Source organism: Mustela nigripes, chromosome 6, assembly GCF_022355385.1.
Source record: "Mustela nigripes isolate SB6536 chromosome 6, MUSNIG.SB6536, whole genome shotgun sequence".
Classification (NCBI taxonomy): Eukaryota; Metazoa; Chordata; class Mammalia; order Carnivora; family Mustelidae; genus Mustela; species Mustela nigripes.
In genome coordinates this window covers 55,945,663-55,957,427 of record NC_081562.1, presented here as the reverse complement: position 1 = coordinate 55,957,427, position 11,765 = coordinate 55,945,663, and the positions used below count along the sequence as shown (strand labels likewise).

The following is an 11,765-nucleotide window of genomic DNA, read 5'->3' as shown; positions in this document are numbered from 1 at the left end:
TCCAGCTTTACTTCTCCTGAATTTCATCACCCAGCAGATGGAGACAAAAGAAAGGGTATTAGCCAGTGAGCCTCGATGACAAGGGGGTGAAATTGGGTTTTGGAATTACCCTGTATTTCTGATGCTTCTTGATTTTACTCTAATTACCTGGGAATAAGAGTCTATTATATAAGAAACCAGTCTTCCTATCCAAGTGTTTAATCCAAGAAGTCAGGGAAGTGAATCTATTCAGTGATCTAACAGACTCTGCCGTCTTACTTATGAACTTTGGTTCATCACCAAGAAAAACACAATCAAGACTTTCCTTTCAAAGCCATCCATCATCTTGTTCATTTGTAGATTTTTTTTTAATCATAAATATTTATCTTAATTAAGGATGAGCAATGAATCTGCCACATAATTGCCACTGCCAGTTTCTTACTTATTAGTAAGAGCTTACTTAAATCTCTAAAGTTCCTCAGCTTATAAAAGACTTCAAGGAGTACTGAATCTTTTAAAAATAATATTTAAATTTATTATTCCACATTAGGTTTAATGAAGCACAAGCTGAGACTGCTAAAGGATCACCATTTTACAGACATAGGAGCGTCTTCCCTTTATAACAACAGGTCCAGCGCTTCATCAACCTAGTCCTTGACCTGTAGCTAAAAAAGCAAAAGGTCTGTGTGAAGTGACAGAAGAGCACAGCCTACTCAGGTCATGACCAAGGACCCAAAGCTGACCTCAGCACTGGAAAAGCCAGTCTGCAGTCATGGAGCTCTATAGAAGGGGAACGAGAACTGAGTTAGAGGAGGTTCTGGACATCATTCTGACAGATTCCGATCTAAGGAACTCTGACCAAGGAGGTTTCATTCTCTTCTACAATCCCCTTTTATGGAACAGAAGGCTGAAACTGAGTCTTCACAAGAGAATTAACGGCCTTTCCGTTTCTTCATTTTTCCTCCAGCCACCTTGTTCCTGACACCCATAGCACCTTCTGTGTCATCGTTGTCCCCAGCATCCTCCCGTGAGCGTTTCTTCTTCTCTCCGTGCTCCCTTAACTCCTGCAAGAAAAGAGAAAGGATGGGAGTGAAAGTTACTGTTACTGAGGGTAACACATCTTGTCTCCCCTCCCTAAAATCAAACACTAAGTAACTCCCTAACACCTCACATTCGCAAAGGCTAAGACCAAAATCCTAATACATAAAAATGTTCACATGAAAATTAAAACAATAAGCTATTATTTTCAATAGGAGGCCATCAAAGATTTAAGAGGTAGTACCTTATACTGGTCAACATGTGGGAACATCCACATACTTTGTCTCTGACAGTTTAAACAGCTATAGCTTTTCAGGGGGAAGGGGCGGGAAATCTGGCATTCTCGATGAATGCCCAACAATTAATTCAGCCCAACAATTAATTCTACTTCTAGGAACTTTTTCAAAAGAAACAAGTATACAAAGCTATACATATTAGGATGTCCAACATCATACCACTTAAAATACAAAACATGTGAAAAAGCATAAACATATATGCACCAATACAAGTCATGTTATATATTCATAATGGAATTTTCTCTAGCCATGAAGAAGTGATCCCATGGCTCCCCATTTGTTAAAATAGAAAAATGTTAATCCTATACAATCAGATAAAAATCTAAGTATGGCTGGGGCGCCTGGGTGGCTCAGTGGCTTAAGCCACTGCCTTCAGCTCAGGTCATGATCTCAGGGATCTGGGATCGAGCCCCGCATCGGGCTCTCTGCTCCGCAGGGAGCCTGCCTCCCCCCCCCCCTCTGCCTGCCTCTCTGCCTACTTGTGATCTCTGTCAAATAAATAAATAAATAATATTAAAAAAAAAATCTAAGTATGGCTAAAAAAGGGAAAATAGCCAAATGTTCTCTATGCAGGGTAGCTTGTATGTTTCAATTTACTATTTTAATCTTTCCTGTATTTTCTGAAATTTTTTCAATGTATATATAATACTGTTATAAGCGAAAATACCAAAGAATTCCATGTGAGCAGAAAAACAAAAACAAGTCCACACATGGACTACTCAGAAAGCACCCCAGGGGCACAGCTGCCTCATCCCTCAAACGACAACTCTAGCGAGCAGACAGCACTTGCTAAAGTCTCCTTTAGAATCTTCCCATCCATCCCCACCCTTATTGCCACTACTTAGTTAGTTACTATGCAGGTCACGTTAGCTTATCTAGCACCAAAAAAGCCCTTGTACAGTATCAAGAAAATTATTATTGCCAGTTTTTTGGGCAAGGAACTGATTCTGAGAGGTTAGATGCACTATCCAAACCCACAATGTCCAATTCACAGCTGAGTCTTCTGACCGCATATCCAAAGGTTTTCTTGTCACATGTGAAACACAAAGAGAGGCTGAGCATGTGGTCACTGTGGTCAGACTGAGTCCAAACCCCAATTCAAATTACCTACCATCCCTGTATTTTAGTATGCTCATCTTAAATTTGGAATAAAATAATACTGAGTTCCTGTGATTTTGAGGATTCATACAACAGCACCTAGAACACAGCTCACAGTGTCAGCATTTAAGTTGGTGAGAAAATAAGTTGCATACCATGCGGGCAAATCTCTGGGCTTCATTCACACGTTCTGTCAGCATCATAACCTCATCATCCTGTGTTGGAAAGACAGGCAGTTTCTTCCCAATTAAGTGTTCTATACGCTGGAAGAGTTCCACATCATACCTAAGGAAAGAAAATGGGCATGGCTTTGGTTGGCTGACAATGCAAATGTCTGCCCATTCCAAAAGCATACATTATGTGATATGATGCACCAGAAGCCAGTTTTAAACACTACCGAATCCATTATTCCTCTTCAGAATACTAATTAGATGCCACCTTCTGTACACAGTCCACTAGAAAATGTCCAACGTATTATTTACTCCTAGAAAAACCCTGGTTACATAAAAATTTGTTCCTTTTAGAAACAAGACCAAAATAATTATTCTAATACTTTGAGTTGAAGGAAAGGTCACTGTGCTCCAGTTTCAGCAGCTGAAAGAAACAGCAGGGGTTTGTCTGCATGCTTCTGTATGCCAAACACCGCACCAGTTCTTTTATTTGTGTATCACCAACCTTCATTAAAACCCTGCTAGGTAGGTATTATTATTTCCATTTTATAAATGATGAAAACAGTATGAGGGAGGTTTAAGTGACAATTAGAGTAAATGGCAAAGTCAGGCGCCAGGTCAGTCCACTGAAAAAGCTCTACTCTTTTCTCTCCATTGTTCTCCCCCGGAAATCAATTCACTTACTGTGTGACAAAGGTAATAGCCTTTCCGGAACGCCCAGCTCGAGCAGTTCGACCTACTCGATGGATATAATCCTGAAACAAAAAGTGTAAATTTGAGTTACATAAAACATAAACAAAAAATAATGAACATAAGGTTTTACTGCAAACCTCTGAAAGAAAATACTCATGCTGAAACATGGAAAAATGGATTGGGCAATAGATTTAGATATATCTACTACTTCTTTTTTTCTTTTTTTAAAAATATTTTATTTGTTTATTTGAGAGAGAATGATAGAGGGAGAAAGAGCAAGAGCAAGCCATGAGAAGGAGGAGGGAGAAGCAGGCTCCCCGCTGAGCAGGGAGCCAGACATGGGGCTTGACCCCACAACTCCAGGATCATAAACCAACCCGAAGGCAGATACTTTACTGACTGAGCTACCCAGCACCCCTACTTCCTCTCTTTTTCTTCTCCTTGCAGCACTACATTGACTCTTTTTTCTTTTGTTTTACAGAAAGACGAATCTAAAGTATATTTACATGGTCTAGAGGAAAACAGCACTGGATACAGAGGCAGACCTGGATCATGGTTCTGGTCTTACCACCTACCAGCTACACCACTGTCTGCAAGTCACAGAGTCTCCCTGAATTTGTTTCTCTCTATAAAACAGGATAGAATGCATGCCCAAGCTCAGAGCCATTTTCAAAATCAAATGAGACAGCAGTTACACACAAAGCCAAAAGATTACTTTGTGGGAGTTAATCTGGAGACAATTCTGTCCTCCCCAGGGAATATTTGGAAATGTCAGTAAACATATCTGGTTGTCACAATGTCACCTGTGTGTAGAACTGAAATGCAGCTAAGCATCCTACAATGCAAAGGACAGCCCCACAGCAAAGAATCTGCTGGCCTAAAACGTTAATGGTGCCAAAGATGAGAAACCCTGAGACACACAAAAAACTACAAGCTGACCATTTTGAAGAAATGGGACTGACAAAGATCAGCATATGTTGCACCTCCCCTGTGGGCTATGAGCACCCAGTACTTCTCTTTGGCTACCTTCTTTCACATTTATTAATATCACATCTTCAGGCACATGCAAGATAATGAGAATGAATAAATCAAGAGCCTTCCCTTTAACTGCGAACAAAATAAATTTTAAAAATGATGCTGTAACTAATGAGAAAACATCCCATTAAGAAATATTCTCTGCGGGATGCCTGGGTGGCTCAGTCGTTGGGCGTCTGCCTCCGGCTCAGGTCATGATCCTGGGGATCGAGTCCTGAGTCAGGCTCCCTGCCCAGTGGGGAGCCTGCTTCTCCCTCTCCCACTTCCCATGCTTGTGTTCCCTCTCTTACTGTCTTTCTCTGTCAAATAAATTAATAAAATTAAAAAAAAAAATAGAAATACACTCTGGGGGATGCCTGGGTAGCTTAGTTAAGTGCCTGCCTTCAGCTCAGCTCATGATCCCAGGGTCCTGGGATAGAGCCTGGGGTCCAAATGCCAGCTCAGCGGGGAGCCTGCTTCTCCCTCTGCCTACCACTCCCCTGCTTATGTTCTCTCTCTCTCTTTGATAAATAAGTAAATAAATAAAATCTTTTTAAAAATTACACTTTGGGGGTGCCTGGATAGCCTAGTTGGTTAAGTATCTGCCTTCGGCTCAGGTCATAGTCCTGGAGTTCTAAGATTGAGCCCTATGCCAGGCTCCCTGCTCAGTGGGGAGTCTGTCTCTCCCTCTCCCTCTGATCCTCCCCCCATTCAACTCAATCTCAAATAAATAAATAAAAACTCTTAAAAAAAAAAAAAGAAAGAAATACAATTTGGATACAATGGAATATTATTCAGCCATAAAAAAGAATTAAATCTTCCCATCTGCAACAACAGACATGGACTTTAAGGACATTATGCTAAGTGAAATAAGTCCAAGAAAGATAAATACCATATGAGCTAACTTATATGTGTAATCTAAAAATTAAAAAACAAAAACAAACTGAGCTCATGATACAGAGGACAGAATTCGTAGCTGCCAAAGGTGGAAATAATGGGACTATGGATAAACTGGGTGAAGGGGGTCAAAATGCACAAACTTCCAGTTACAAAATAAGTCAGTCATGGGGCCGTAACGTTCAGCTGGGCAACTATAGCTAATAATACTATATCACACATCTGAATGCTGCTAGGAGAGTACAGTTGAAAAGTTCTCATCCCAAGGGGGGAAAGAAACTCATAACCATGTATGGTGACAGATGTTAATGAGATCTGTGGCAATCATCTCATGATATATGCAAATATCATATTATTAGGTTATACAACTGAAAGTAATATTATATGTCAATTACACCTCAATTTAAAAATGAAAGAAATACACTTTGGGACTAGGAAGTCAGGTCAGTGACAGGACTCACCTTGGAATGGGTAGGAATGTCAAAGTTAACAACTACATCCACATGTGGTATGTCCAAACCTCGGCTTGCAACATCAGTTGCTAGAAGAATAGAACGAGCCTTGGCCTTAAATTTATTAAGGGATCCTAGGCGTTTGCTCTGAGATGGTGAAAAAAAAAATGAAAAAAAATTTAATTTTGGAACAATAGGAATCTTACAATCTAGAATAGACACACTAAATATAAGAACAGAAAGAGAAATTTTTAAAAGGCTGTTTCCCTCTAAGTCCAGACTGGGTTTCACAGGTCAAAAGGAAACATGGAAGCAACAAAAAAAAATATTTAATACTAAGGCTAGAAAATACTAACATGAAACAAGGATGATTTAACATGACAGATAGTTGAAAAATAATTTACTAAAACTCTTTTGAGACCAAAGAACCACTTTTACCACTAGAGCTGAATAAATCAACTCAAGAGCTTCCACACCAGACAAATAATTGGAATCTTTGAGTCTGAGCCTCTCTCCTATCCTGGAAGGAGGCATCCAGAGCAACACTTTAAAGTCCATAAAATCTGATTAATTCTGGAAAGATGCATTAATGTTTCATGCTGTTTTTGTACAGATCTACTGCTATAAAGTTTACCTTTCTCATGCCACCAGTTCACCACTAATGACACCGAAGAGTCTTTACCTGACTCATCTGTCCATGGAGGGGGATGGCAGTGAATCCGAGGTTTCGGAGTAGCAAGGCTGTTCTCTGAGTATTGTTACAGGTGCTGCAGAATATCATAAAGGAGTTTCCAGCCAATTCATTTAGAATATAAACCAGGTAGGTATCCTAAGTTAAAAACCCAAAACAATGTAAGTAACTGAACCTGGGAGAAAAGACTAGAGTCCTGGGGATACAAATTATGTAAAACACTAAGCCTATATATAGTTGCTTCTCAATTTTCCAGATCTGCATTGGATTGCCAGTTCTGCATTCCTGAAGCAGCATTATCATGTCTGTGAACTCTGAATCTCACACGCAGCCTAAAGCCAAGCACAACTCCTTGTCGTCAGCAACCAGGAAGAGTCCCGACATCAAAGCACAAAGCTAGGGTCCCTTGCCTATAAAAGCCACATAATCAGCAGACAAAAGAAAAGCTACTTCAAGAATGGGCTGGGAAAGGAATGACATCATTATTGTGATTTAGCGTGCTATGAATTCCCGGAATATCTGACTTTATCAGTGATAAATATAAGCACAGTAAGCACGCTAAAACAAACAGGAGCACAGCTCTCAGCTAATCAAAAGTGGACGAACTTTCAGCTGCTTTGGTGAGGAAGGAGAGGGAGAGGCAGGAATGATCAAAGTAAACACTTTACCTTGAATTTAGAGGGAATAAAAAGATAATATTGCTGTAATTTCTCAACTGTCTGGTATTTGGAAGAAACAGCACATTTCACAGGATTCTTCAGCGCTGCTCGCTGAAGTTTTTGCACCTAAAGAAAGAAAACTCAGAATAGTACACTGATGCCCAAGTGCTCTATTTTTATGATTGCTATTGTTCTAATTTATCACTTAATAAAGAAGAAAATGTTAAGTCCTAGAAAATTTCACCTTCTTGGTCATGGTAGCAGAAAAGAGAAATGTTTTCCGATCTCGGGGAATCACTTTGAGGATCTTGTCAACCTAAGGCACAAAGAGGAAAGGATACCAATATAACAGTCAGAATGGATACTTGCAAATGCTCTCTGTGAAGGGGACAGAGAGTAAAAAACCAAAAGTATCACTGTGGGATCCGGCGACTCAAAAACTCAATTCAGCTAAAATTTAATGAATATTTACTTTTTGATACCATACCAGGGTCTATTTAAAAAGAAATAGAAAGAGAGAAAAGAAGTTTAAATTAGAGTTTAGTTAATCTAAGAAGTTTAAATTAGAGTTGAGTTAATCTAAGAAAAAAGTCAAGAATAAGTGTTCATCAACTAATTAAGCTGTGATGAGTGGGTCAGCTATGATAACAGCTGACCTAAAATAGAGGTATCCCAAAGTCTATGAAAGAGGTAGAAATCAAACGAAATGGAAAGGAAATCTGGTTGAAATTTCTCACGTCTGAAATCAAAATCTAACTAGATTCTAGGGAGGATACTGAGGCACTGACAATAGAGAGGAGCACTAAGAATGAGAAAAGGCAGCAGGGATGTTTACATTAACTGATGATGATACAGGGCTCCACATAGAGCAGATGTGCAATGAATTAAATTTTGAAACAGGGCACCTGAGATGCCCTAAGAGGAGGAAAGAAATTGAATGCTCACTTCTGTCTCAAAATCCATATTCAATATTCGGTCTGCTTCGTCCATGACCAAGTACTTGAGAGCTCTTAAGTTGAAACCTTTTGTATTTTCCAAGTGGTCAATCAATCGACCAGGAGTTGCTATCAAGAAAGGTTGAGGAGAAAGACAATGTTTAAGAACAAGGACAAAAAGAAAGTTATCAACCACCCCAACCCCCAAATTTCAGAAATTAAAAAAATTAAAGTTACAAAAGTCCTTTCTTCAAAGTCTTTCCACACAAGTAAGTTACACTCAACATCTGTAGATTTTCTCCAATTCATTATCACTAGTGCCTTCTACCTCTGTTAGTTACTCACCTATTATTACGTGTGGTTTTTTCGCCAGAGCCAGAGATTGGGACATCGAATCAATTCCACCTACAATCACAGCTACAGAAATAAAAAGAATATAGAATATAGAATAGAGACCCTTTATTTTTTCCACAGTTCACCGAACATCTTTTTGAAGCCAGTGCTAGATTTCTACCTAAATTTCTCTTCCTGTACAACTTTCCCCAAAGCTAAAATACCAAATTGGCTCTTAAGGTTAATGAACTCATGTTAATAATACTTTCTTCTATTCTCCTTTTACACTCATTCTCAACTTGTAATGAAACTCTGATTCCTTTCCTCTCAGACACTTACCACTTTGCACACCAATAGAAGACCCCAGGGCTTCAAACTGCTCCGAGATCTGAAAGGCCAACTCTCGAGTGGGCGTGAGAACCAAGGCAAACAAACGCTGGGGCGTCTCCAGCAGCGCATTCAGAATGGGCAAAGCAAAAGCCCCTGTTTTTCCAGAACCAGTTTCTGCCAGCCCGATGATATCACGACCTAGAAAGAAAAAGGAAACATCTAAAAGCAAAGAAATGCTCTCTGCATTATTTCCCTGTTTTCTACAATGATGGCATGTGGGCACAAAGGAGACAATGAATAAACATTTGATGAATGGGAGGGAAAGGAAGACTGAATAGACAGACGACATGGCCTTGTCCTAGATAAGCTCAAAATCTGGGGGAGATACACAAAGATGGTATGTGATAAGGACTTTAGAACAGGCCCCTACAAAATATAGTGAGAACACAAAAGAAGGAGTAACTTACAGTCCATAGGAGTCAGGAAAGGCTAACAGGGGTGATGGGTAAATTCAAGTAAGCGAAGAAAAAAAGGAAGGACATCCCTATATGAGGACAGAGGGGACAGGCTTTAAAGAACACAGCATGTGTAGGGAGAGTGAGAAGTACAATGTGGCTGGAACAAAGAAGTGTAAAGGGAGAAGAATGAGACTAGAAAAGAAATTCGTAAGCCACGCTAGAGAGTTTTGATGTCTTCTTTTAAAAGGGAGGAACTGAAGGATTTTAAAAGCAGGGAATTTGATGACCAATGTTATTCCTTAGGAAGAGAAACCCTAGGCCTGATGGCATAAGGAGCCAAGGATCTCAACAGTACACGCCATTTCTATTGCTTCTTCTGAGGGAAGAATGCCATAAGTGATCCCTTAAGAGGAAGTCCCTGGAGGGGTGCCTGGGTGGCTCAGTAGGTTAAAGCCTCTGCCTTCAGCTTGGGTCATGATCCCAGGGTCCTGGGATAGAGCCCTGCATCAGGCTCTCTGCTCAGCGGGGAGCCTGCTTCCTCCTCTCCCTCTGCCTGCCTCTCTGCCTGCTTGTGATCTCTGTCAAATAAATAAATAAAATCTTAAAAAAAAAAAAAAAAAAAGGTCCCTGAGATTTGTTCTCACCAATCAAAGCCATAACAGTAAGATCTGGAAATTAACTCCCAAAGCAAGACCACCATCTCTAGGCTGGCTGGCTACAGCTTATAAGGTCGCCGTGCACCAGAACCGCGGCCCCTGGGAATACATCCTAGCAAAATGCCCTCCACCAGTTGATGCTCACACTGTTCCTTGACTGTACACAACTGGTGAGATTTCCTTACCTAGGGATTAACCCTACAATAAACTCCTTTTTCCTGAGGTTAGCTAACTCTCTTCTTCATGACCTAAAATCACCCAAACAAACAGAATGGGGAACACACAGGAAAATGAGAGCTCAATGAGGATACCAGGGGGGTTAGGAAGGTGATCTGAACTGAGGTTAGGCAGTGAGGACAGAAAGAAGTGAGATGTAGAAAGTCATTCAAAAAAATGTGGTTGATGGGACGCCTGGGTGGCTCAGTTGGTTAAGCAGCTGCCTTCGGCTCAGGTCATGATCCCAGCGTCCTGGGATGGAGTCCCACATCGTGCTCCTTGCTCCGCAGGGAGCCTGCTTCTCCCTCTGACTCTGCCTGCCACTCTGCCTGTGCTCGCTCTTGCTCTCTCTCTCTCTCTCTGACAAATAAATAAATAAAATCTTTTAAAAAAAAAATGTGGTTGACACACGGGTTTCTAGCTTGGGAAACTCAAAGGCCATAAATTGAGACAAGGGCTTCTGGAAAATTAGTTCTTGATGAGGAAAACAGTGACTCTGGTTTGAACATAAGGAACTTAAGGTTTATGCCAGAGGCTCAGAGAGAAATATCTAACTTGTCTGGAGTTCAGTAGAGAAGTATAGGCTAGAAATACAGATGTGGGAGCCATCAGCATCCAAACAGTGGTGCTCCCCCAAGGCACATTAGAATAATTTACGAGATTTATATATCTATATATGCGTAGAAATATATATAGAGAGAAATTATATATAGAGAGAAATATATATATAGAAATTATATATATATAGAAATATATATATATATATATAGAAATTCTGATTCAGTGGGTTTAGAAATTTCTGTTGTTTTACAATTTCCACAGGTGAATCTGATGAACACTGGCTGAAATTTACTGACGCAGACAGTGTTAAAGGTTCAGGACATGAGAAATCTTACTGGTGTTTTAGAGTGAGAAAAAAAGGATAAAGATAGATTTAACATTGCAAGGGAAAAAAAAAAAACAGAAGAAACTGAGAAAGAACAGCTAGAAAGACAGGAGAAAATACTGACTTGAAATTGAGGAGAAAGAGAGCTTCAAGAAAGGAGAGTGATTAATATCAAATAGAAAAACTTTTTGATATTCATCTCTTAGACATTAATCACTTAAACAAGAATTGGCCATCCAGACCAAACAACAGCACATTCTAGTGAATGCTAACCTTTACCCTTCTAACAGTAACATCAATGTTTTCCATATAAAAGTACAGGTGTGGATGTGAATTATAAGTCAGTCCAGACAATGGACTAATTTTATTAAGGTCACAAAAACAAATGGCAACAGAAGGATAAAATTTCTCCCTCATTTACTAACTTTACTGTTCCTCTTGGCCATAGGGTAAGTGACAACAAACTGCAACAGCATCCCCCTAATTGTGAGCTAAGGGCTTCCAAAGCTTTTTTTTCCTCCACTCTGTGGGAATTCTGCCCTCCCTGCCGGGGTCCAGCGTGCCTTCTGGAATAGGAAAAAACAAAAACAGTGGGATCTGTCCCTTTTTCTATCAAGGGAAATCTAAAAATTTCAGAAGAAAGGAGTATACAAGAAAGATTTAGGGAAGTAAAGGAGCTTGAGTCTCTCACTTCATGTGGCTGTGAACGACGCCCACCACCCCCAGTGAAGGCCAGCACTGCCTGCGGTTCTCTTATGATCCCCTCAAAGCAATACTCGCTTTGTGAGACTGATTTGCCTCTATGATCTCCCTTCTTCCTCTCACAACCCCTAAGCCCCTCTGGTAGTGTCTGTAGTGTCTGTGTAGAATATATACCCCATAAGAGAAAAATAAATTCATTCACCTTGATCACACGGTTAGCACCTAAAACAACTGCTTTGGGATATGGCAGCCATTCAAAAAA

General features: G+C 40.1%; 1 protein-coding gene across 1 annotated transcript in view; it reads right to left on the bottom strand.

Annotated features, from left to right (window-relative positions):
• Nucleotides 1-489: 489 nt before the first annotated feature.
• Nucleotides 490-11,765, bottom strand: part of DDX47 (DEAD-box helicase 47) — a 16,640-nt gene continuing 5,364 nt past the window's right edge. The window contains exons 3-12 of the mRNA XM_059402638.1: nucleotides 8,595-8,783; nucleotides 8,268-8,339; nucleotides 7,933-8,051; nucleotides 7,232-7,303; nucleotides 6,997-7,113; nucleotides 6,320-6,466; nucleotides 5,647-5,784; nucleotides 3,266-3,336; nucleotides 2,567-2,696; nucleotides 490-1,043 (exon numbers count right to left, since the gene is read on the bottom strand). Coding sequence (XP_059258621.1) covers nucleotides 912-1,043; nucleotides 2,567-2,696; nucleotides 3,266-3,336; nucleotides 5,647-5,784; nucleotides 6,320-6,466; nucleotides 6,997-7,113; nucleotides 7,232-7,303; nucleotides 7,933-8,051; nucleotides 8,268-8,339; nucleotides 8,595-8,783 — 1,187 coding nt within the window. The 3' untranslated portion in view covers nucleotides 490-911. The remainder of the gene's footprint in view (nucleotides 1,044-2,566; nucleotides 2,697-3,265; nucleotides 3,337-5,646; nucleotides 5,785-6,319; nucleotides 6,467-6,996; nucleotides 7,114-7,231; nucleotides 7,304-7,932; nucleotides 8,052-8,267; nucleotides 8,340-8,594; nucleotides 8,784-11,765) is intronic.